General features: G+C 36.2%; 1 protein-coding gene across 1 annotated transcript in view; it reads left to right on the forward strand.

Annotated features, from left to right (window-relative positions):
- LOC118740766 (protein sax-3) overlaps positions 1–26,658 on the forward strand; it is a 236,479-nt gene that overhangs the window by 160,785 nt on the left and 49,036 nt on the right. Inside the window, exon 3 of the mRNA XM_036472431.1 lies at positions 22,976–23,078. Within this exon, the coding sequence (XP_036328324.1) occupies positions 22,976–23,078 (103 nt within the window). The remainder of the gene's footprint in view (positions 1–22,975; positions 23,079–26,658) is intronic.

Here is a 26,658-nt window from a genome sequence, read left to right on the forward strand (position 1 = left end):
CCCTTAAATCATAGTCCTTTATACGTTTGCCGTGGTCGTCATCAGAAAAAGGGAGTCTCGTCCGAGGCTGTTTGCTTCTTTTCATTGGGCGGGGTTTTAACGTGGCGGGACCCAAACCCAGCGCACGCGAAGTTTTACGCCTTCTCACTTTAGCTCGCTCCCAAACGGGTGTTTGGTTGCTACCCAGAGGATACGTGGATATAAATATCCGGACGTTGTGAGCTGCGATTTGAACCGTACGCACAAGAATCGCTTCTGGCCACTCCCAGGTGAATGGCAGTCAAAAGTTTTCCACTTCTGCGCACGGAACCATCCTCATATATGTCATACATACATACATATTTATAAGAAATGCAGGGTTTTAGGAAATATGTATTAGTAGATTTAAGGTATAAACCAATCATATTTAATATACAGTCGGAATGACGCCGATTGATTTAATAAAAACTGATAGGCTTAAAAAAATTCATCGAATTTTCGTGTAATAAGTTTTGGTATACTGGTTCTAGACAAAATACTTTCAAAAATTTATGATTTAGAAATTTGTATTAAGTAGTTTTTAACACAAGCATTTTTATGAGGACAAATTTTAAATTATTTATTAAGTCCCATAGGGTTTTAGTAATAATATGTTGAAATTTAGTACAAATAAAACATTTGAAGAAAAACATTTAATTTTAATTTAATTAATTTAACAAAATTTTCTTCAAAGAACAAAGAGAAGGGATAGGTCTTTAAATATTTTTTTATTTTATTTAATTTTTTTATTTACATTATTAACTTTAGTACAAAATTTAATTGATGCCATCTGACAGTAAATTTAGATTCAGAACTTAAATTAACTAATTTTAATTTAGTATAAAATAAGACATTTTGCACACCACCCTCTAATAAAGAAATTTTAAGTAACTTTTAGCACAATTTTTCATGGGATATATGTATGTATACATAACATAATAAATACCGTTAAAACGTGATTTTCATTGTAAAGGCTATAATTATGTTTCTACTGCATGCATGTCGGATAATCTACCAACAGGGTCAAGACTGCGCTGTAAAACTCAAAAAAGGTTTATAGTGCACTTCCTTAGCTTACAGCCATCGCTCCAATGTAATAAACTCAAGCAGAATCATATTACCAAGGTTGTTATTTATGTACATAGATACTTAGTTTATAAGAAGACACAAATAAGGGGAAGCGCAATAATATATCAAATTGAGGATATTATGCAAGGATAATGTATGCAAAGAAACACATAAAACGAAATGAAAGCAAATACTTTAACAAACAAAAGATGAATGTATGGCAATGTAAATATGACTTTATAGGATACAACAACTGTTTTTGCCTGTACATAGACACATATGCGATATGCGCTTCGAAGGCACACAATTGTAGGTTCTTAAATGTAATAATGACAGAATACGATGTAATTTAAATCTATGTAAATAAATACAGGAAAATCAACAGTAGCAGCAGCGACAATACCAACAAGGCCACACAATGGCTACACAAAAGCAATAAAGGCAAATGTAATGATACAAGTCCCAAACAAGTTGTTAAGTTTAAATGCCGCGCGAAAGGTAGCGAACGTGGCAGCATAGATATTCACTAGGATGTACCACATTTTAGGCAAAAAATAAAAGTTCGCCCCTCCTGCCTGAGTCTCAAATATTTTTGCAAGGCAATTTCGAAAAAAAAAAAAATTTTTTGCCGAACCTAGAGGTCGCTTTTTTAATTTTTTCGGTGACACCTACATTCGGCAATAAAAATATATTTTTAATTAGTTCTAGCTTCGAGAAACTTTCTTAGCAAAAAAGTGATTTTTGTCATGTCCTGACATTGGGGCGGTAGGAACTGTGATCTGCTGGCTAAGTACTAGGACGGGGTACTTTGAAATAAAAAAAAATATTCTCCTCGAAACAAGAAGAACGAAGTATTGCACTTTAAGAGCCAGCTGTAATTACCGAAGATATGACGAAAAATTAAAAAAAATACCTCCACTTTCGGCCTTTAAAATAAATTTTTTTTTCGAAATTCTCTGGAAAAATCTCCGTTATTTTCTATTATGTATCTTCCGTTGAAAAAATTTTTTTACAGAAAATTTAAAAACTCGAAAAAAAATTGTCAGGAAATTTTTAAGTTCAAAATAAATTTGTTTTGCGTTCTCCATTAATTGTAGTGACTGCATAATTGTTTTTTTTTTCAAGTTGCGTGGCGAAAATTCCGTTCTTTTCTGTTATGTATTTTTCGTTGAAAACTTTTTTTACAGAAAATTTTAAAATTCGAAAAAAAAAATTCTGTAAATTTTAAAAGTTGGAACAAAAAAATTTCATAAAATTTTCAAGTTTAAAATAAGATTTTTGTTTGCGTTCTCCGTTACTTGTAGTGACTGCATACTGGGATTTTGAGGTATTAGTATATATATCAGAAAATATCCGAAAATACTTTAGACTCAGAGGTATACGGCGAACTTTTTTCTGGTGCGGTCTAATGGACAGACAGCGACAACAGGCGAGTAGGGGTCAAAGGAGCTGTTCCAAGAACTTATACTTTGTACATATAGTATACATACTAATACGCGTATATAAATTTGAATTCACACTTAAAACTAGTCGCTTAATGCACACACACACACACCGACGCTCACATTTACATAATATGCCACAGTGCGTGAGGGAAAGGATTTCATTTTCGCGCAATATTCGTGCAACGCGTTGCTGCAGCGATATTTGAGTATTCTCCATTTTCGCGAAAGGATCACACACCCATTTCCATATTTACATTTGATAGCAGTCAAGTAGTCCATACACACAAAAACCTCGTCATGCACGTAAATAGAAGACGTGTGCTTTAAGTAAATTGTGCGTGCGCGTAACGGTAAACTTTCGAGAAGCGTCGGCAGCTGGTATTACATATGTATGAAGCGATATTTCATTTCAGTCGGAAGCAAATTGTGGTTTTGTGGTTATTTTGTAGAACTTTTTGCTACCGCTGAGCTGAGCGATAAGCGGGAGGCAAAGTAGCAAGAAATTTGTGATGTTTGTAGGTTGAGAATGTGTTGCTTCGTTACCAACTGCAAAGTTCGCTAGTTAAATTTTGCACGTCCATACATACATACATATGTATATGTGGGCGTAGGAAAACAAAAAATAATTTCTGAGTAAAAAGTGAGTGCGCAGTGGAGCGCATCCAGGCAACGCAACCGAAGCGAAATTAAGTCGATAAATTTTCGTTGATGGCAGCATAAATAAATTGCGTGTATTCTATTGTGGTGATTTACATAGATATGTATTTTTGCAAACCAATTTTTTATTTTGATGCTATTTTTTACAAAATTTCTCTTCTCTTTTTTTTTGCTTGTATGTTAGTTGAAATTTGATGGAATTTGCAACTTCTAAAATGAATTATGTCTCACATTTCGACCTTACTGATTGCCACAGGTTACCAAAAATTTACATCAGTTTTATCGCTCTGATAAATTGTTTTTATACACAAAAGTTGAGATGACTTAAATGATGTTGAAATAATCACTTATAAACATATACAATACATGACCTTTCTTCAAATAAATTTATGAAATTTTTATAAATAAATACATGCATGTAATGACAAGATTCAGCGCAGAGTAAAAGCTGTGGCTAAAGTTAGAGTCACAGTTATATAACTTTTCGGGGGTTCAAGGTTCTCAATGTTCTTTTCACATATGATGCACCGCTCTAGATCAGGGGCTAAGCGCCCAAGATCGATTATCGGCTCGGCTGGCTAGCCATCGCGTGGCTCCTGCCAATTTTATCTCCCATCAAAGCCAATTTAAACGCTTGTGAAACCAACCAACCGTGTCCTGTTAGCACCGGGGAAATGAGAAACTTTGAGAAGCTAGCTATCTTATATTCTGTCTTGAAGCTGTATGTTTTGGTTGCTTGTGCCAGCTGGATTGTGTTCATGTCCTACTCCCGTTTAATCGGTTGTTGGGAAATAGGCACAACTTCCTTCGGTACCGTTTCCGAAAGAGTGTTTTCTTTGGATCATCCGTGTATAGTGTATAGTTCATCCATAGTTGTCTTGCCTTCTCTCGCGCTTGTTGAGGAAGTGATTTGTAATCATAGTGCTGTCTAGCAGCCTGAGTCTCAATTTTGGGTATCAATTTGTTTATTTGTTCAGTTACTGCTCAATAGTTCCGCTGCCTTTCTTATGGACAATGTCTACTTCTGCCTGGAAAATTATATAATAATTCGACAGCTTATTGGACGAGCTGCAGGCAAAACAGTGCCACTACTGTTTATCTACTTTCGGCGCATCTGTGTAAGCATTCACCGATTCAGCCCTTCTCCTGCCGCTACGCCACCCTTCGGTCTCTATAGAGCTCCAAAATTCAGTCAATCCCTTCAAATAGTATTGGAACTATATTTTGGAACCTGCACAAGAAATTCTCCGTAGCTTTGGGCCTAGCGGCAGTTGTAGTCGCTACACTCTGGGTTAAAAAGCTCGCCAGCGATATCCTATTTACGCTCTCTTTGCTTTTAAGGAATATTTTCTTCTTAATTGCTGTCTACCGGGAAGCTCCAGTGAGAAATAGGAGCTTATAAACCCCATCTCTGTCAGTGATGTATCAAGTATCCCAAGCATCAAATTGTAGGATCACTGCAATAGAGGAAATGAACTCTGGTCTGAATTGCTTCCACAATTACACGGTACCTTTGAACGCCAAAATAGTCAACCTAAGCTTTGTTCCAAATGATCAAAATGTCCAAATAACCACGAATAATGAGAAATTATAGATCTAATCCAAGAAAGGAGAGACAAGTGTTCCTGCTAGGAAGCTGTCTGCGGTATGAAATAGAAGCTGTACAGAAATGGCTTAAAGGGCCATAAAGTTAGATCTGCTACCCATGGGCAGGAGAAAATTTAAATTTGCTACCCTCGTGGAAGGCTGTATGAAGAGGAATCGTTTCGAGAACATCTGAACTCCTAAAAAAGCTAGAACGCAGAACGCTTAGACAAAAAGCTCGCATGAGACCATCTACCATAACACTAAAGACCAGGCCATCTTTGCTGATGTTAAAAAGTCGTCAGGACGTCGGTATACCGCTTACGCCCAGTTGCCTACTGACTATCCCAAAAAGGTCTTCTCTCTTGAAACTTTTCAACCGATTTAGAGGATTTTCCTCGAGAGGGTTTGTACGACAGCGGCGGAAGGGCTCCACAAAAATCCAAAAATTTCGAAACTGTCCTTTCCGAGGGTTGCCGAGATCTTACAGTCGATTCGTAAAGTGGCCACCTGGAAGAGCGCGCAAATTAAGTTTCTGTGGGTTACTTTGCGTAGCCAGCCAATATCTGCATTAAAGGTATTTATGTTCTTGGCGTAGGTCAAACTGTAGACAAGCGAGTAAACAATTGAAAAATTCTCAAAAGTGTTTAGAGAGAATCCACTGCCTGCAGCTGTCAGCTCATTATCCACTCTGAGTCTCAAAAGGCCGTTTTTCGTTAATTATCTCTCAAGTTCGAAGCAGCGAGGTGCATTCAGTGTTACACATCCAGTGAAGTTCTATAACTTTGTTGGTGAGTAAGACGCCTCAATGAACCATTCACCGCTATGATTCGTTTCTCCTTTCACATATCTTTATAACATTTATATATAACAATTAGGGCAACATACTCCCCTTTAGCTATTCCTTTGATATTATTATTTTATTTGAACTACAACCTTTTGTACTTTTACTTTTTAGAGCAATTGCAAAAATTCCCAACTTTCAAACCAATTTCAAACAGAAGCCCGCCGTACATATACCCCGGATAATATTCTCGTGAAACCCACGTCGCATTTAATATGCTAAGCTTTGTATTCCACTCACGTGATAGGCAGAAATGTTAAATAATCTGTTGTAGTGCCAAGCTTATCACTAACAAATTATTAAAAAAAACATTATAATTTTAATTAAAATAATTAAAATTTATTTTCCAACTAACCGAACATTAATGACACACGCCATTTTGCTTCGCTTCAACGCTTCTACATAAAAAGCTATAATTTCCCCACTGGCAGCCGGTAGTTGATTAAAATTTAATGAGTGAACTCATTTCAAATTCACATTTTAATTCATAATAAATTATTGTAATTAAAATCATATACAACGGACTAATAAAAATACACATTAACCAAAATTTATTAAATGATACTTCGCGAATGCTTGCTCGCATTTGGCTTTTGCGGTTAAGCTCTTCGTTGATTGAGTGAAAGGCTGCCGAAATCAGCAGCAGGCAGGCGGAGAGGAGCGACAGACTGACAAATTGTCAACTAACAAAATGGGGCTTTTGTGCTTAAATTAGCCGCATAAATGCTCAGTTATGCATTAACAGCAAATAAATTAGAAAGCACTTTCTGTTAAGCTTATTATGTATGTATGTTTGTAAGTATCTATATATATGTATCTATGCATGTGGGTGTGCTCAGGGATGCTAAGTGTGGTGTTAGAGGCATTTAGATGATTCCATTTTATTTTTCTCAATTTTTGAAAATAAATAGATGTGTGTAAATTTTTGGTTTTTCCGATACGAAAATCCCATAAAGGCGAAATTAGTCAACGACGTAGCGTAAACGTACGTAGCAACATATAAAATTTACTGTTGATAGAGAGAGAGAGACGCAACGGCAACTTCACCGTCATGCGGTGGTGAGTTTTCGTTAACATGCAAATCCTATAAGGTAGATTATGTCAGCGTGAACGTACGAAATTTAGCACACAGATCGACCATAGTCTGGATTCTTATAAAGAATATATTTTTAAGGTAGCGGTCACCTTTTTCAAGAGTTAAAATTAGTTAATTAATAGATTAAATAGAATATTACGACAATGTGTGGCGTTTCCACCGGTTAAAAAGTTAAAACCGATTAACTAATAAGGTAAATAAAATATGTTGGTAAGAATGTCAAATAAGAGAGGTTCAAGAAAGTTTCATGTCAAAAATAGTATTAAAAAGGTGTTACCTATTAGAGAATCAAAATCAATTTTATAACAAAATTATATAAAACGGTTTAGTATGGGTATCACACAAGAAAAGTTTTAAGGGACCTGTATTTATTTCGAAAATATTTTTGAGGAGGGTTGCCAACAGCTGGAGACTTTTAAATCAGTTTAATTGACAAGCTAAATGAAATCATACTAATATTTTAAATGTAAAAGTTTTTGAGTGAGTATGTTTGTTGGTTTAGCATACAGACAGCTTATGTTTTAGATTAACATGTATGTAGACTGCAATTTTGAGGAGCGTTGACAACAGTTTAAAAAGCTAAATTCTATTTTAAATTATAAGTTGAACATTTTTTTACAATATGGATGCCACATGAACCAGATAAAAAAAAAAAGAAATTATCACGATAATATTTTTAATAGAATTGCTACCTATTTAAAAAGTTTAATTCTATATTATTAAAAATTAAAATGAAATATTAGCAAATAAGCGGCAAGCGAATGAGATTTTTAAAAGTTTTAGTTTAAATTATTTTGAAGAGGGCTGCCACCTGTTTAATGCCAAACCCTTTTTTCTCATAAACTGAATTAAGTGATGCTAATCGATAGATGTATAAACAAAATTTTTTGAAAATACTTATAACAAAGAAGAGTATAAGAAGGCTTTGCTTCGAAAACATTTTTAAAAGGATTGCTACCTATTTAAAAAGTTAAATATTAATATGTTTTTTAATGGTGTATTACAATATAGGTATCAAACGAATGAGGGTTAAGAAAGCTTCATTTTGAAAATGTTTTGCAGAGGGTTACCACCAGTTTAAAAGCCAAATCCCATTTTATCATAATCCAAATAAAGTACTACAATAAGAATGACTATCGACCGCGGTAAGAGAAATCTTTGTTTCGAAAATATTTTTAAAAAGATTGGCACCTATACAATTTTTATAAATTATTTTTTTTTTAAGTTGAATATCACATGGGTGTCAAACAAATGAGGCTTAAGAAAGCTTTATTTTGAAAATATTTGTAAAGAGGGTTGCCACCTACTAAAAATGTCAAATCAAATTTAATCAATCAAAATAAAAAGATTGAAAAAGCCCCCGTTACGAAAATATTTCGCCACCTGTTTAAACATTAAATTAAATTAAATTAAATATTACAATATGGATTTCAATCGAAAGATGTTTAAGAAAACTTTATTATGCAAACAGCTGTAAAGAGCGTATTACCTACTTAAAAAAAATTAATTTAATTTAAGTGACCATTTGGAAAATGGAATATCTTTCGTACTGCGGCAAAGGCTTTCCACATTTCCCAAATTTCAACCTATTTATTCTATTTTAGCAAAATGAAATATAATAGTGAGAAATTGAGCCGTATGCATAAAAAATATTTGAACAAATTGAGTAATAGGTCAGAAATTTAAAGAAAAATAATTTGCTTAAGTTTTATGCATACTTGCAGATTTTTAAAGCTCAAAGGACAGCTTTGATGAATTTAAAAACAATGTCTGGCAGTCAGAGTTAATATGAAATGGGCTATAAATTTATTTTAGCAATTTAAGTGAAAAATAATTTCAATTTTTTCAATTTTATATGGAAATTGACAGCAAATAAAAAAAAATTTTCCATTTAAATTGCTTGGGAAACCGACTGTTACAGCCAATTTCACGGAAGCAATTGAAGTGAAAAATTATTTTAATAGCCCATAGCTGTATCGGTGACAATTTTTTTTTTTTTTTTTACCGACAAATTTAAACTTTTTTATATATTTTTCCGTAACAAAAACTGTGACAAGAATTTTTCAGTGATAGAGAATAGAGTGGGAATTTTTTTAATTTTATATGGAAATTGACAGAAAATAAAAAATCGTTTTCCATTTAAATTTCTGGTGGAACCGGCTGTTAAACGTGTTTTAAAATAATTCTCAGTTGAATGTCTCTAAACCAGCAACTTTCCTTCAAAATATTACTTCGCGTATATAATTTATTTTCCTTTTTGTTACAATTGAAATTACAACGGTAAACCGAACTTGACACGAACGGAGGTGCGGGCAAAAGCTACTGATTTTCGTTCAAAATTTTTTGTTAGAATATTCAAAGTTTGCTATTAAAGATCTTCTCAAAAGGGTATTTAAAATACTAACTGTGAACAAATATGTATGTACGCACGTACAGATAAGGATTTTGTGAGTGAGTTTATGCTATGTATGTATGCTTGCAAAGTTAACAAACAAAAATTTCGAAATATGTTGCCTATTCGCAATTTACTGATAAAAAAAAAGTTAGCTAACTTACGCAAACTTACTCCTAAGCCTCTGCTTCGGCTGCCTTTGCTTAGAACGTGTACCTTCTGCTTACATATTTACATATGAATATACGAAGTCTTATGTATGTAGAGGAAAGGCAATAGACGCACACTGAGTTGCTAATGTTTACCCCAAAACGTTTTCCCATTTCCCTCTGCTTATCTCCTGCGTGTGTATATTTTTGTTGCTATCTGGTGTTTTGTTTTTCTATTTTCCTTAGTTTCATTTCTCAACCAATTTTTTTGCCCTTCTCTTTGGAACGCACACATTTTGAGGATAATATTCGTCGCATTATTTCCTTCCACAACATTTCCTGTATTCAACCACATTCTTGCCTGGTACAATTATTCGTCAGGCATATCAAGTTGTTGCTTTGTGTTTTTGAGTTGTTACTTTTTCGGCATCATTTTTTTGTTTTCATTGGGTTCCTTTTACTACCGAATATGCATTGTAGCTTGCGGTGTTTTTACTCTAAAATTTTATTTACGTTTATTGCTTGAATTTTGTTTGGTTTTCCACAAGTTTTAAAAAGTTGTTTACCCATCTTAGAAAATCATGTAGAAGTATTTAGAAGTTATATTAAAGAAAAAGATATGAAAGAAAAAGTTAAGTAAAGTAGCTGAAAATACTTCTGCTAATATTGTGGAAGGTAAATCCGAGCAGTGCTGTAAGCAGGAAATGGCACAAATATCTGTACGTGTGTATGCAGCTTAGAGACAAAATTTTATATTTATAACATGAAATTAAAAATAAAGTAGAAATTTCTAAAAGCTAAGGAATAATCTTTCGCGAAATTAACCTCAGGGTAGGCTGCGGTTTTAAAACTGGGGGCGCGGGCGTGTTTTATTTACTGCAAATACCGCTGCTGTGACGACCGACCAGATTTATTTTATTTTCATTAAAATTAATTTTATTTTATTTAGGTTAGGATACATATGTAATTGTTCAATGTAAGTTTCCACTTTGAGTTGTCGCACACCGGTTGAGCTCCATACAAATAATGACAAAAAGTTCCAAATATGCTCAGAATTTTCTGTAGTTTGTTGTATTTTTAATTTCACTTCCTGCATTTCTTAAATCCTATTAGTGAGAATTTTCGTAGACAAAATCTTTAAAATGCATTAGTAGACATGTCTAGAATCCTATCAGCCACATAGTTGCACTTTTCGAGGCATTTAGAATCATATACTTTCTGATACTCTGGGACCACTGCGCACCGAGCACATAAAGTGGTCATCTGATCCTTCCTTATTCCGGTCTGCAAAAACGCTTTTCTTGGTATTTGCCACCCTTGGAGGATCGATGCAATAGCACAACAAAAAGTTCAGACCAAAGATCTTGGCACTACAAATTTTCTTGTGAATTTCTTTTCTATTATGTTGTCTAAGTAATTTAATACCTAAAGAAAAAAAGGGACATAAATGAGCAGTGGGATTCCATCTCCCAATCACTTCATATCACTGCGGAAAAGGTTGCTAGTTCCTGTAGAAATGAAGATGGAAATATGGTAAAAGATGTCCAGGGTACATTTGAGATGTGGAGGAAACACTTCTCAATGCTTTTAAATGGCGACACAGGTGGCGCGCGTGAAGAAGGTGAACCCGAACCAATGTATAGGGACGAAGCTCACGTCCCTCTACTCGACCAATACGAGGTGAGAACAGAAATAAAGCCTTATGACCGGTTTTATACCAAAACACTTTTATGTGTGACATATAAAAAGCCAACATCCTTTCCTGCAAAAACTGAAAATTCTATTTATTTATTTTTTATCATTTTTCGTTTAGCTAATATAGTAATCTTGTCTTACTAGTATCATTTTTCTCTATTCTTGAGATTCAATAGCTTTTCTCAAGTCCAATGCCATTAATTTTATGTGAGTCACTTTCAACTTTCTTTTGATATTCGTAAAAATGTAAAATACATTTATATTTGCATGCGCACATTTGCATTGGTTTAAAGAATACGCTTACATAGAACTCATATATCATCGTTTCTTCTTCTATCTACTTACTTTTAAATTAACAAACATATCCCCAAAATGCGCAAATACCAGACAGCTTATTTGTGTTAGTGTATGTGGTTATCTGCTGTAAGATTTATTTGCCCAAGTGTTGCTCGTTATATTCTGTTTTAAATTGAGTTTTGAACAATTTTCTAAATGCGTTCAAGTACAACAAAAAGAGCGCCTAAAACAACAATACAAAAAAAAAAATCAAGGAAAAGTAACGCAAACTTGCTAAACTGTAAGCGGAAGGGCCGACACACATTTCATGAATATAAATATGTATTCGTATATATTTTATGTTGATCCATATACATACAAGCATATGCATACATGAACGTAAGTACACATTCGTATGTTTACAACTATGTCCTTACAATGTAACAGTAATATAAGAAGTAAGCTGCTTTGTTTGCATATCCATTTTTCTCAGCTGTATACTTTTGTATAACTACGTGTACTTGTATGGCTGATTTGAAAATAGGTCATCTCCTGAAAAATAAATGCAATTTTTCTTCCAGTTTGGGTATTTCACTCAAGCGTTAAATTGCTGATTGTTATGCGAGAATTTCCAATTTTTTCTCTTCTTTCGAATAACAAAAAGAAAAAGTTTTAATTCCTTAAATTAAATGTAATATGTAAGTGGAGAAAAAACTGCTGCGGCTATAAGATATTTGAAAAGCATATTGCTTTTTGTGGACTCTTAAAACTTTAACTAAGTAAAAAGTAACTTAGTTTAAAAAATGCCGCTGGTTTACTTTTAGAATTTTTTATGCTTAACTTTCTATAATAAAGTAATTTTAGAATTGAATCGAAATTACAACCAATAAGACTGCAAATTAAATTTGTAACTGGAATGCATTTTTTTTTTTGAAAGTATGCTAAAATTATTTGCTTAAAACAGCTGTTGATCATCAGGCCTTATTTTTTGCAACAAAAATAACCATCACCGAAACCAAGTAGGGGCTTGATAACACACCATTCATTTCAATGGTTGGGAAGTGGTTTATTAAATTAAATTTTCATTGTATTAGTAAAAGTGGTGCCGAACGATTAGGTCGCCCAAAAGAGGTTTCCCTGGAATGATTTTAGACGACCGTAGAATGTGTGAATGAATTTGGCGAATGAATACCCGGTTGCATATGTGAATATAAAATAATAGGGATATTCATTAAATTGAGCAAGTGTCCTGGCACTCGGCAAGAAGAGCTGATTAGCTCAAACCATCGAATATTGTCAAAGTGGTTGCTTGAGCTTATTAGCTCTTTTGCAACAGTGCTAGGTCAATTTATCAATTTGGTGAATATCTCTTATAAGGTTACGAATTAATCTCAGCTATGACAGTGTCGTTCTGTATTTCATTTACTGCTGACGTACCCTTTCGCAAGTGGTACTGTGTCCCAGTCAGGCATGGTTAAGCGTCAGCAGGCTAGCATAGATGGCACATATACCGGTAATGTGCTAAATCGTCTTCTCAAAATCTGATTGCTAGGTGGCGTTAAAGGACCTAGAGTCGCTCAAGACAATATCGATGGCTATATACTATTGTAATTATTACCTATTGCATAGAAAATGGTTGATAAAATATTAACACTTCTTTAATAATTTACTCTCAAAGCGAAATGAAAAAAAGTGCTATCGGGTACTTTTTTTTGTATGTAAGAGCTTAAAAAATAAGTAATTTTTATATATATTTACATTAAAAAATTTACATATTTATATGCATTTGATGAGGGTAACTACAATACATTCGAAAAAGAACTTAGTGTAGGTTGTAGGTAGGGTCGAGTACAACATGAAAATAGGGTTCTCATGGTTCTTAAGCACTTAATTTGTTTTATTAAAAAATCCGTTATCTACTCTCGTACTTGCACAAGGTTTTTTGTTTTAATAATAATAGATTGGCGCTTACACATATGTTAGTGTTTGGCCGAGCTTCTCCTCCGACTTGTGGCGTGCGCCTTGATGTTGTCACACAAAGCGGAGGGACCTACAGTTTTACGCCGACTCCGAACGGCGATTGTATTTTTATGAGAAGCTGTTTTTTCATGGCAGAAATACACTCGGAGGTTAGCCATTGCCTGCCGAGGGACGACCGCTGATAAGAAAATCTTTTTCTATATTTTTTGCGATGTTGCTTTGACCAGGGCTTGAACCCAAGTGCTGATGAGTGAAAGCGCGCACTGCTTACCACTACACCACAGTGGCCGTTTTTTGTTTTAAATAAAATAAAAATGGAAAGTTTGCTTCTGAACAAATGGGCTGTAGTCGGTTACCGAATTTCGCGCGAAAATTTTGGAATGTAGCGTGACTATGTCTGTCAAGAGTACTGGCGCAACTGAAGAAGTAGCATCTGTATTTACTTAACGATAGCTCTTGCCGATCATTGTCCGATAAGAATTCATGCGGTTAGCTTAATTTCACCTCACAACAGCTCTGTATAGAAGATAATGAGTTTGAATTATCTCGGCATCTGCTGCTTAGCTGCCATATTTCGCGCCTTTAATGGATCAATGACTACTACTAACTTCTATTACTACATTTCACCAAATCCCATTTGCTTATCTACCTGAATACACATCTATACACTTAAATCAAAATGATTTGAAATCAACATTAAATTTGTGGGAACTTTTTAATCCACACCATTTATCAAATTCTGAGCTATTTATTTACTGAGGGACGTTAAAAAATTTACGTTACGCTACTTTTTTATCGAAATTATTTAAATTTTAACATATTTCTCAAAAAGGAATTCCACTTTTTATAGGGAATCGTGTAGGATTTTAGAGCTTTTTATTTTTTCCAATTTTTAGAAAAATTAGATAAATGTTTTAGAAAATATAGTCTTTAAAGAATTTTTTTCGGGGAAAAATAATTTTTACTTCAAAACATAATTAGAAAACAGTTTTTTGGAAAAAATTTACCAAACCTTAGAAACAAAGATTTTTAGAAGAATAAAAAAATTTTGCCGTAAAAGTTATTTGTTCGGTATTATTTTTGGAAATAAAAATTTTAAAAATAACTGTTTGGTATAAAAATTTTAAGGTGCTAAATTGTTTACGAAAAAAATAATGTAGGTAAAAATAAATCTTTATGAAAAAATGTCACAGAATTAAGAAAAAATTTACCCTTATAAATGGAAAATATTATTTCTGTGGGGGAATGTTCGGGAAAATATATTGTGAAAAAAAAAAATACTTTATAAATTTTCGAAAAACTTTGACGAGATTAATGAAATTTTTTTTGAGAAAAAATATCTAAAAAAATATAGTTTTTATTGATATTAATGAAATTTTTAGGAAAAAATTATTTTGATTATCTCATAAGAATTTATTTACTCTTACCTCGGTTAATCACATTTTACAATTCAAATCAACGAATTATAGGCTTTTGATCCTAAAGGGGTTAAGCTAAATTCTTATATAATCCGTGGTGATTTTTTGGAACAAATGTTTCTAAAAACTACTTCTCTTTACATACATATATCGATTTTGTGTATCGATGTATTTTCAACTTAGTCCAGCTCACGTAAACCCCGATATTTTTCCGAAATATTTAAGTGGAAGTCCAGATATAGAATAGACTTTATAAATACGGTGCAAAAACAGCAACTTTTCCTGTTGATTCGCCCTAATGTACGTATATAATGTATTGGAAAAAAATTTAAAATATATGTAAATTGTTTACTCGCCTACCTTACACTCTCACTTTCAGCTAAGCTTACACTTTCGTCTAAGGTTTCACTTTTCCATAAGCTTACAACCAATTTTCCATTTACCACACCTTGCCGTTGCCCACCTAAATACACGCCTTTGCATAAGGTGAGCTTACAACTTACGTGCATAAGTATGCGAATTGGTTGGGTGTGCCTTAAGAGTCACGCATGCTGTGTCATGAGTAATGTGAATTTTTAACGGTTCGCACAACATGAATTTTGTGTGTTTTTGCATTTTGATGAGTTGCATTATTGAAAGTATTTCTGATTGACGTTAACAGGGTTTTTGTTGTTGTTTGTTATTTTATTGGTGCCATTTTTTTTTTTTACTTTGCGAAGGATGTTTGGCAATTTTTAGTAGGTAAGTAATTGTGGCAATAAATCATAACCAGGTTATGATGAGAAGCAATTTAGCAAACTTATGCGTCATAAGAATTGATGAACGATGTGAAGGCAGGCAGGCGGCAGATGGAGTGAAAGGTAATAAATGGGGGTTAGTAGATGCACATAAATATATACTGAAAGTAGGCCAGCCGCTGGGAATTGCAGAAATTTTTGACGCGTGTATGTACTTATACTTATACTTTTGCACACAGGTACATTACCCCTGGTGTGTTAAAAGTATTGAGAAAATTGATGCCTGTTGACTTAAAATAAATTGGGTAATTTTAGAAATAGATTTGGTTATAAAAATAAAAAATCATACTGAAAAAGGGTGTTGGTTATCTGTTTGAAACATAAACAGAATGAGACCATATTTGGAGAATGTAAATGAAAAAGTTTAAGCAATTTATCAACAGCAGGCAATTTTTTATTTACGAAAAATTGAATAAATAGCGAAATTTTAGATAATCACCACAATTCGGTAACAGCTTTCTCTTTAGACGTCAGTAACCAATTGAGCCAACCAAAGTCACTCGACTTCCTAAGCCAACACTCTATATCTAAGCTAAGCTGAGTTTAGATGGTGTAATGTGAATGCTGCTTTAAGGACCTTGAAATCTGCTCGAACCCCTTCGGGAATTGTGTGTTGTATACAAGGTACTAAAATAGTTGATGAGTTGACCAACTGCGGCATTTTGAAGCGTTTAAATAGATCGAAGAATATTATTAATACGAAAAATGGGATCTGTTGGTTCAATACATGCAAGCAAACTAAACAAGTCTTTCCTGAAAGGTCCTCGAAAACTGTGATAAGAACGATTACGGGACACAATCCATGGATATGCTATATATAGTATATACTGAGGATTTTCTCGCTGCAGCTCTCTGGCATTTTCTAGACGGAGATGCAGCACTTTTTGGTCAGAAGTGTTGAGAACGCACAAGCCGCATTATTTTTTCTTCATGAAACTACTCAAGTTCATCAAAGAGTCTGAAAAGTTTTGCAGAAGAATCTGGAAATCCATGGACACCTTCTTTTCTAAAATTTTCAAAAACAATGAGCAACTTTGCCTGAACTTTTCGATGTTTTACATTATTCCGGATTATTTGCAGTTATTCTGTAGGGAAAATTTGTAATATTTCAAGTTATGTCTTTTACTAAAGATTTAGTAAGTGTTGGACTGCAAAAGTACGAAATAATGTAAAACATCGGAAAGTTCAGGCAAAGTTGCTCATTATTTTTGAAAATTTTAGAAAAGAAGGTGACCATGTAGTTTCATGTAGTTTCTAATTATTGTAAAAGGGGCGACTAGTTTCGAACTCACTCAGTCTATATAGGGTGTCCCAGTGATAAGTGCTTTTCTTTTGGGAGGTGATAGGGGCGGTTTAGACGAACGAAAAATCGCATGGGAGGTAGGATCTAGAATGCAACCCTGGAGAGTTAAAAGGTTAAGAAAGTGATCGGCAGTAGTTATGGAGCGAAAATTCTCACGGCCAAACGAAAAACTCTAATGAACAACTACCTATAGAGCTTTTTTCTAATTGTATCAGCTTTTTGAAAAAAAAAATGTTTTGGGGGTGGTTTTTTAGTTTCTAGGGAAATCTGGACATTATAAAATCAAAATTTCAAGAATTTTTGACCCTTGTTTTATTTTGGCGGCCACTTTGGAAAAAAAGGTCCTACTAACCTATACTTTTTAAGTTTTTTCAAAATGGTCATGAAATTTCCTTTAAATTTTGCCAATACTTATCATACGAATTTTTTGGTTTTACTCCGGAAAAAATTGTCTCCAACTAATATTTGTTTAGCGATAGTACGGAACTAGTTCCCTTTGATACTAGTTGGAACTAGTTGTTCATAATCATATTGAAGCTTATATTCTTCTTAAAAATCGTGCCAAATTACAAGTTGATATCTCTAAAACTTTGGCTAAAATTGAATTTTGGCGTCCTAGATTGGCAAAATCTCACACCGTGCGACGAACTGTATGAGCTTTTTAACCACGTGGTTATAGTTAAAATCATAAGGGTTTCGTTGGCATTCCGGTAAAGAGGAATTTCGAGCTGGCACCCATGGGGGGGCAAAGAAGTCAACGATGCCAACGAACAAAATGGAATAACCAGGTGCAGAAGGGTCGGTCTTGCCTTGGGTTGACCAATTGGTGAAACTTTTCAAAGCGACCTACACACCATACCTATCCTCCTCAATTGCTACAATGGATGAGCATTCGCAAAGTTATTCAGACGACTAGGCGTATACGTTACACCTTTACGCCTCTTCTCATATTTGTTTGCAGTAATTTTTCGATACTGAGTGTATTTCTGCCATGAAAACGCTTCTCATAAAATCCATTAAAAAATACATCGAGACGCACACCACAAATTGGAGGAAAAGCTCGACCAAACACTTAATCTTAATCTTCTATTACCTACATAAAAATCTCGTGTCACGTTTGTGCTCGCACTCCTCCGAAACGGCTTAACCGATTTGATGATTTTATGGTAGGTATGAGAATGGGTCGTAAATTATAATTGACGGTTATTGGAAAAGAAAGCGTAGCACCTCACATACAGACCGAATTTTTTTATACTGCATATCTCTGGAAGTTTTCATAGTAGAATACTGGAACTGGGAATGAAGATTTACATATGACATCAGTCCCATCCTCAAGCTTAAAAATTTTGGCTATTTGAAAAAGCAGCGTGGCGCCTTCCAAACGTACTGAAACTTTTAACTATCCGTGTTTGTGAGTAAACTCCTCCTAAATGCCTGGACCGATTTTAGCGAAATTTTTTGTGCGTGATTAAATGGGTCTTTGGATAGATTGGGTGCACAATTTGCCAACAAGTGGCTCTGGAGTCGAGTTATTTCGAAATTTTGGTGAACATTTGTTGAGTTTTTATATTTTTAGTACAAATGTGGATTTATATGTATGGTGTTTGTTGTACAACTAGCTAGCCATTAATAAAAAATAGTAAACATTAAATAAACCAAAATAAACCTAAGCCTTTCCGTGGATGTGAAATAACTAGGGGTAACTCTAGCTACGAAGCTAACGTGGAAAACTCACGTCGAGTTGAAGGTAAGTCGAGCAGTGAAAGTTTTCGGACAGTGTCGAAAAACCTTTAGCAAGACCTGGGGTCCGAGACCGGCTATGGTATTTTCGATATACATAGCTCTAGTCAAGCCAATCAGAGCAGAGCATAACCGTGGTCAAAACCATGGCTTCTGTGTTAAACAGGCTACAAAAGAGTGTGTGTATAGGCATTACGGCCGCCTTGAGTACAACGTAGGGACGGGCTCTTATTGCTTTGTTGAATTTGCCGCCTCTGGATTTAGCGGTCCAAGAGGAAACAATGAAAACGATGTGTCGACTGCACTCTTTTGGTCTGTGGCACGATGATCGGAGCTCTGGGTACAGAGAATTTTTGAGAAGGTTTTCTGAGCAATATCCTTTGTTTTTGCCACCAAATGACAAACTGATACCTAGAGTCGTAGTGGAGTTGGATGGCATCTGGACGGAAACTTCAGATGTTTTACCGCTTTGGGTTCAATGACAAGCGTCTTTCAATCGTAAGTCTTAGCTATACTGAAAGTGGCAGACTGGATAAGCCCAGCTGCTCTAAAGGCCCTGGAAACCGCTCGCACCTCCTCCAAGTTAGTCCAGGAATCAGTCTAGCACTGGCTCACATTCCCAAGGTGTGGCAAAGGGCTAGGGTTACTTTTATCCCGAAGGTAGGTAAGAGGGATTACTCTCTTGCCAAGTCATTCAGGCCGATAAGTCTCACATCCTTTATGTTAAAGGCAATGGAGAAAATTATTGACCATGAAATCAGGTATAACACTCTAAAACAAACCCCTCTGCATTCCAACCAGCACGCCTACAGGGTGGGGAGATCCACGGATACTGCGCTGTATGCCTTAACGGAGGAAATACAAGGGGCCTTTGAGTGTGATGAGGTGGTGCTCTGTGCCTTCCTCGATATCGAGGGGGCCTTCGATAACGCCTCCCATTTGGGAGTCGACAGAGCTCTTGGGAAACATAACGTTCAGCCAACCATCCGAAGATGGATAGCAAGGTTACTTCAGACCAGGATTGCCGAAACTGAAGTCGGTGACAGCGTCGTTCAAATACAAACGACTAAAGGGTGCCCACAAGGGGGGGTATTATCTCCTCTACTGTGGAGCTTAGTTGTGGACGAACTCCTACAGATACTCACTAACGAGGGCGTCCGCTGCCAAGGGTACGCGGACGACATAGTGATTATCGCTAGAGGGAAGTTCGCAAGCACTCTCTGTGACATCGTCCAAAAAGGACTTAACCTTGCGAAAAGGTGGTGCACAGACGTAGGTCTAAATATCAACCCTTCTAAGACAGCCATAGTCCCCTTCACCAAGAAACGAAATCTCCAGGGGAGGAGGAACTTGACCTTGGACGGGGTCGCAATCAGTGTCGCCACAGAGGTTAGGTATCTGGGGCTTACCCTGGACTCCAAGCTTCTGTGGAGGGCCCATGTAGATGCGGTCACCTCTAAGGCCACGAGAGCGATGATGGTGTGCAAACGTCTGGCGGGTAAATCCTGGGGGTGCACTCCGAGGATCCTCAGATGGATGTACACAATGATAGTGAAACCAATAGTGACTTATGGTGCGGTGGCTTGGTATTCCAGGACTACTATAGGAACGGTGAGGCAGACCCTCTCCAAGATTCAACGTCTGGCATGTGTTTGCATTACGGGAGCAATGCGCACATGTCCGACGGCAGCGCTAGAGGTAATGCTGGAACTCGAGCCACTGCATCTCTCAATTGAACAGGCTGCAAAGCGAACCCTCCTTAACTTTGCGAGAGAGGGCTTCGGCAAAGGCAAGGTGTTATCATCTAGGAACAGGGACAAGCTAGGCACCCAGCTCCCCCTGGCTTTGTTCCCCAGGGACGATATCAACAGAGAGGTGATATTCAAGAGAAATTTCAGGACCCACACTTATAGCAAGGCGACCTGGTGTACCTCTATTATGGAGAGTCACATACAGGCGAGCACAATACAGTGGTACACGGACGGCTCTAAAACACCCGCGGGGATTGGAGCAGGCGTGTACGGCCCTAGGCTGAAGCTTTCGGTGTCCCTGGGGACTTTCCCCAGCATCTTTCAAGCGGAGGTCTATGCCATCAGTATGTGCGCTGAGATTAATATTCGCAGGAACTATAGGAATGAAAGGATACTTATACTAAGTGATAGCCAGGCGGCATTAAAGGCCCTCGCATCATTCGAGATCAAGTCCTCCTTGGTTAGGGAGTGTGTCGAGAGGCTCAATGCTCTGGCGGAGGTCAATGATATCCAACTAATGTGGGTACCAGGGCACATGGGGGTCGCAGGAAATGAGGAAGCTGATCATCTGGCCAGAACGGCCGCTTCCTCGACCCCGATAGGACCTGAGCCCTTTCTGGCAGTAGGACCAAACACCATAAAGGAAATGCTCAGAAGGGACAACAGCAAACTGAGGGAATTACACTGGCTTGGCACCATGGGCCAACGTCAGGCAAAAAGCTTATTAGGAGGTTACAATCTGTCAAGATACAGGCTTCTCATGGATCTCCCGAAAGAAAAACTAAGGATTATTACAGGTTTTTTGACGGGCCACTGCAGGCTCAGAGGGCACCTGCATAAATTAGGTATCAGGTCCAGCGACCTGTGTCGCTTTTGCGATGCAGCCAAAGAGACCCCTCTACACCTTCTTATGGAGTTTGATGCCGTTGCACGCAGGAGGTATAGGAGCATAGGGCATGTCTGGCCAAGAGAGGAGCACATACACTCACTGTCCCCGGGGTCTATTATGAAATTTATAGACACTCTGGGGCTGGTTGATGTATTGTGATAAGCTAGGGGCACAATAGACCTATTGGTCGCAGTGCCATACCCAACCAACTATCTATCTATCTATCTAGTCCAGGAATGTATGTTGGGGCTGAACTTCGTTACAAGATGAAATGAGCTTGAACTTGTGTGATTGCCAGGACACTATGGTGTTTACGGTAACGAACTGGCTAATGAATTGGCGAACTTCGGTTCTCTGGAGCGCCCAATTGGACCGCAGCCAATTGTAGGGCCAATCATAGCGGGAACGATCGGGTGCAGCAAGGATCTCATAAATAAAACTCATGAGAGCTGTTGTTGGTGCACTATTGACGCCTGCAAAATTACCAAGTGTTTCCTGAAAAGGCTTGACAGGGTGGTAACAAAATTTCTTCTCGGACAAAGAAAGAGGGATCTACGAGCCTTGGTAGGACTGATTACGGGGCACACTCCATGGGGACGACAATTGGTCACCGTAGGCATCATCGGCAATCCACTGTGTACATCGTGTTTGGAGGACAAGGATAGTACAGAACATTTTCTCTGCCGCTGTCCGGCCCTCGCCAGACTCAGATGGTACATTTTTGGGTCGGATGTACTGAGAATGGACGACGTATATTCTCTTTCCCTCAACAGACTGCTCAAATTCATAAAGAAAAAAACCTTTTTTCGATAGTTTTTTTTTGAATCTTGCTTTGACCAGGTCTTAAACTCAGGCCCTGGTAGCGTGCACTGCTTGCCACTACACCACAGCGGCCGCGAAAAATCGCCATAACTGCTCAAAATAAGGCGGGTCTATTATTTCTGTGTACATATATATTTTTCGGATTATATGATTCGAAAATATTTTTGACGAAGGTTGCCATCAGCCTAGGAATTAAAAATGAATTTAACGTGCAAGTTAAATGAAATTTTACAAATACTAAAAATGTGCAAGTTTGCGAGTATGTTTGTTGCTCTTTCTATTTATAAAATTTGGCATAGAGATAGCTTATGATTTAGAGTTACATATGGTATATTTCTTGGATAGAGCTGCCACGTATTTAAAAATTTAAAGGGAGCTACTACAATATGTGTGGGAAACGAATGTGGTTTAGGAAAGCTTTATTTTTTTAATATTTTGAAAAGGGTTGCCAACTGTTTAAGCGTTAAATTCACCTTAATGAAATATTACAACATGGATTTCAACGAAACTCTTATTACGAAAACCGAGTTTCACGTGTTTAGAAATTGAAAATCAATTACATAAGTGAACATTTGTAAAAGGGAATATTTATTCTGCTTAAACTAAAGGAAGTATGGCTATGAGAAAAATATTGAAACAAGATGAGTTATGGCATAATTCATAAAAAGTAAAGTAGGTTTAAAGAGCTTTATAAAATGACGTTTTCATACATTTTTCATTTTATAAATCTTTTTTAAAGCTACTTTATTTTTTATGAATTATTTATAGCATTAATCAGGCAATTAATTTAAAAAATGTATATAGTGTATATAAAGACTACCCACCATATTTTGGAACCTCGAGACAAAAAGCAAATTTTTGAGAATAAATTTATTATTTTCGTTGATTTAATTTTTTTCTTTTTTTGTTACATTTGAGATCATAAGATTTTACCAAAACTCACGCTAGCGGAGCTGCGAGCAAAAGCTTCGTCATACCAAACTTCCTCTTTTCTGTTTCCTCTATATTTCTTAGATAAACAGTTAATTTTTCTTTCTTCTTCTACTTGCAGGTTGTAAACTCGCGCCGTGAAACCGATGCTGGCGTCTATTGGTGTGAGGCCAAAAATGAGTTGGGTGTGGCGCGGAGTCGAAATGCGACATTACAGGTTGCCGGTGAGTTAACAAAAAATCGTTGGCGGCTAAATTTAAAAAGAAAACACATATCTACATGCATACAAATACACCAAAGCAAATTGCAAATATTTAAATGCATATGGCGCTGCTTAGAGCCGCGCACCATTGTGATGGGGTTAAAGCGCAAGCGACCAAAATAAATAGAAAAAAAATAATATTTGCAAATAAAATTAAAGATAACGAACGCTCAAATCGAGTCAACCAAGTCAACGGAACGACGCGACACCAAAGACTTGAGACACCTTAGTACCTCAGACAGAACATGTGTATGTGTTTGTGCCTATGCACCGCAAGCGACTTTTGCGAATTTTAGCTACCTTGTCACCGCCTGAGTGTCACTGCTGCCTTTTTGCAACCTACGCTGCATTGCACTGCTGTCAGCTCAAATAACTGTAATTTCTTCAACAGAATTCTTGCGAATATTTTCTGTATGCTGCTTTTCTTGCGCTACCGCCTTGGGTTACGTTATGTGAAATTTATGCAAAGTTGCTTGGTTGGGTTACAAAAAATTTGTTTGCCGCACGAGTTGAAGGTGGGTGGGTTGGTTGTGTACCTATGTATGTGCATTTGTGGCATGCCACTTTAGTCTTCTCATAACCCGCTCCACATTCTCTATCTCTCTCTCTCTCTCCCGCTCCCTTTGCTGTGCATCATATGTAACCAGTTTTCCACCTGAGTGCGCGCATACTTGATTTCCCTTACTTTAGCTGGTTTAAAGATACACAGAGCACCTGAAATGATACTGCCACAAAGTTTTCGTACCCTTTTGTTGCTACACACAAACTTCCAACAAGACTCCATATGCTCCGGTGCAAGTGCACCCAATAAGCTAGCGTCTTTTGCTTATTGAATACCTGGTGTAGCTAATTTCTGTCAATATTTTTTACTCCTTTTATACTTTGCTGTATTTGCTGCCATTTTTCACTGTTTCCCTTTTCTGCTGGTTTCACTTTGTGTGCACCTTTTTTCAATTTCTTATTTCTTCTGCAAATAGCTTGGGGTGTATTTTTCAATATTTGCATGAAAATCACGAAAAGCACGTCGATGCTGGCCGTGTGTCAGTTTTAGTAATCGAAGAGCGAAGCACAACCAGCGCAGCCAGCACTTTAGTAACTGTAATACATTGTAAAGCATAAACCGTTAGCATTTTTAATAAGTGCATGCACGCACACACCGACACACCCACACATAGCTGTGTGTGTATCCGTGCAAAAAATCCGGATTCTGCTCATCTCAGCTGTGCAAACGCTTTTGGAATTATAAAATTTTTTACTCCTTTCAGTCCCTTGGGCGTTTGGTCTATTTTTTTTTTATAGTATTATTTTTTGTCCCAGCTTGCCAATCTATGCAATTTCCAATCAAATCTCTGTCATGCTCCCTCTCCTTCCCCATTTCTTCTTCCTCCCTCACCTCATTTGCACTTTTATTTGTTTGTGGTTATATTTCTGCTCAATTTTTCGAGCTCAAAAGGTTAATTCTAGTTGCCGTAGAATTGTTGCACGTACTCTCTAGCAAAGTAAGTAACCATCGCCATTGCTGCAACAGCTGACTACCAATGCTGGCACCTACTTTACGTCTACTCAAGCGCCGATACAAGTCGTGCATATTTTATAGGAGCACATATTTTATTAGTGACTAGCTATTTTCATGCTCCTTCCCCAGCAACTGGTGTTGCAGTGCTGGTGTGTGCTTGTCGTTCATGCCCCTTGCAAGTTGCCACAGCCAGGTACGATTTATATCTAAACTCCTACGTACGCTTATATATTTGCTTGCGATATTGTCATGCAGCTCGTTGCTCGTTATTGGTAATGGTATTCATGTAACTTAAGTCAACTTAAATCGATAAAAAGTATGGAGATTCTTTTGCTTTATCGTCAGTGAAATGGTTATGCAAATATTGTCGTGGAATATTTACATGGTAACACATTATTTTTTTTTTGGAGCGAAAAGCGCAAATTGGGTTAAGTGTTTGTTATATAAATGGAAAATACTTAGATAATTGGCTTTACAGGTTGGCATCAAAGGTTGGAAATGTAAACAGAACGCGACTGGGTTGTGTTGCTTATTATTGAATTGGCTTAATTTTCAGTCCATAGGGTTGCTTATAATAAGTATTAAATACATTGTAATGGGTTAGTATTGATTTGGAATGGGGTAAGCGGGGCGGTTATGGTTGCACGAAAACATGAGCAATAGAAGTATGTATCTGCGAAATATATCAAATTGTTTAGAGAATTGAGTTACACAAGAAGAAAAGTTTGCTTTAAGGGTACTCAGCTACAGCTATAGCCACCAATTGCCAGAGATCGACCTTAAAGAATATTTTATTGGAGGTATTTCAATCTTACTGCGAAATATTTTCAAGAATGCCCTTCTTCAGAATTTTATAGAATAACGCCCTATTTCAGAATTCGACTCGAAAATTCCCTGTCTCAGGTTCCGCTTCAAAAACGCCCTATATCAACACAGTTTCAATATATTTTCAGTTGACGTAGTTTTCTACATTTTCCTTTTTCTTTTTTCGAATATCTAGTAAACGGTTTACGGTTTTTATTGCAATCTTTGTGAGAAGTTTTGGGATTGGATACGTTTATTTTTGGCTTTTGACTTTATTGGTTTAGTGGTAGATTTCTACGACAGCACGTTTTACATGTGCTGGCACCAAAAATTACATTTAAATAGTTTGTCTCGTCGACTACAATGAAAAAAGTAATATAGGTAAAAAAGTAGGTGCGCCTGGGCCACACTGAAGAAGTGAAACTTACGTTACATATATATTTTGTCTCATAACCAATATACATACATATGTCCATACATATATACATCTGTTTTTGCTTAGGGTTATATTTTCTGTCTTTTTTTTTATCTATATCCCTACCTCTACCCCTGCTCGTTCTAATTACATTTATGTTATTCTGTTTTCCTTTATCTTCATTTTTATCTTTATACTCTATCGATAACAAAATCGATAGCAACATCCAACAAAATATCGATAACAAACCGATAAAAATATCGATAACAAAGTCGATGACAAATTCGATAAAAATTTCGGTAGGAAAATCGATTAAAAATATCAATAACAAAATAGATAAAAATATCGATAAACAATCGACAACAAAATCGATAACAAAAAGCTATTAGAAAATCGATAAAAATATCGGTAACAAAATCAGTAAATAATCGATAATAATATCGACAAATAATCGATAACAAAATCTATAACAATATCGATTCCAAACTGATAAAAAATTCGATAAAAACCAATAACCATATCGACATAAATATCGATAACAAAACCGATGAAAATATCGATTATTATGTCTATAAGTTCCGAAATTATCGATAACAAAACCGATAACAATATCGATAAAAATATCGATAACAAAGCGATAAACATTTCGATTACAAAATCGATAACAAAACCGATAAAAATATCGATAAGTTCCGAGAATCCCGAAAATCTCTAACATTCCAAAATAGTTCCCAGATTGAGTCTCTGTGTCTCTATCTACATTCTTTTCTCTATAAATACCTTTAGTTAAATCTATTTCCGTTGCCC

Source organism: Rhagoletis pomonella, unplaced genomic scaffold, assembly GCF_013731165.1.
Source record: "Rhagoletis pomonella isolate Grant_MI unplaced genomic scaffold, Rhpom_1.0 Rhpom_scaffold_00006, whole genome shotgun sequence".
Taxonomy (NCBI): domain Eukaryota; kingdom Metazoa; phylum Arthropoda; class Insecta; order Diptera; family Tephritidae; genus Rhagoletis; species Rhagoletis pomonella.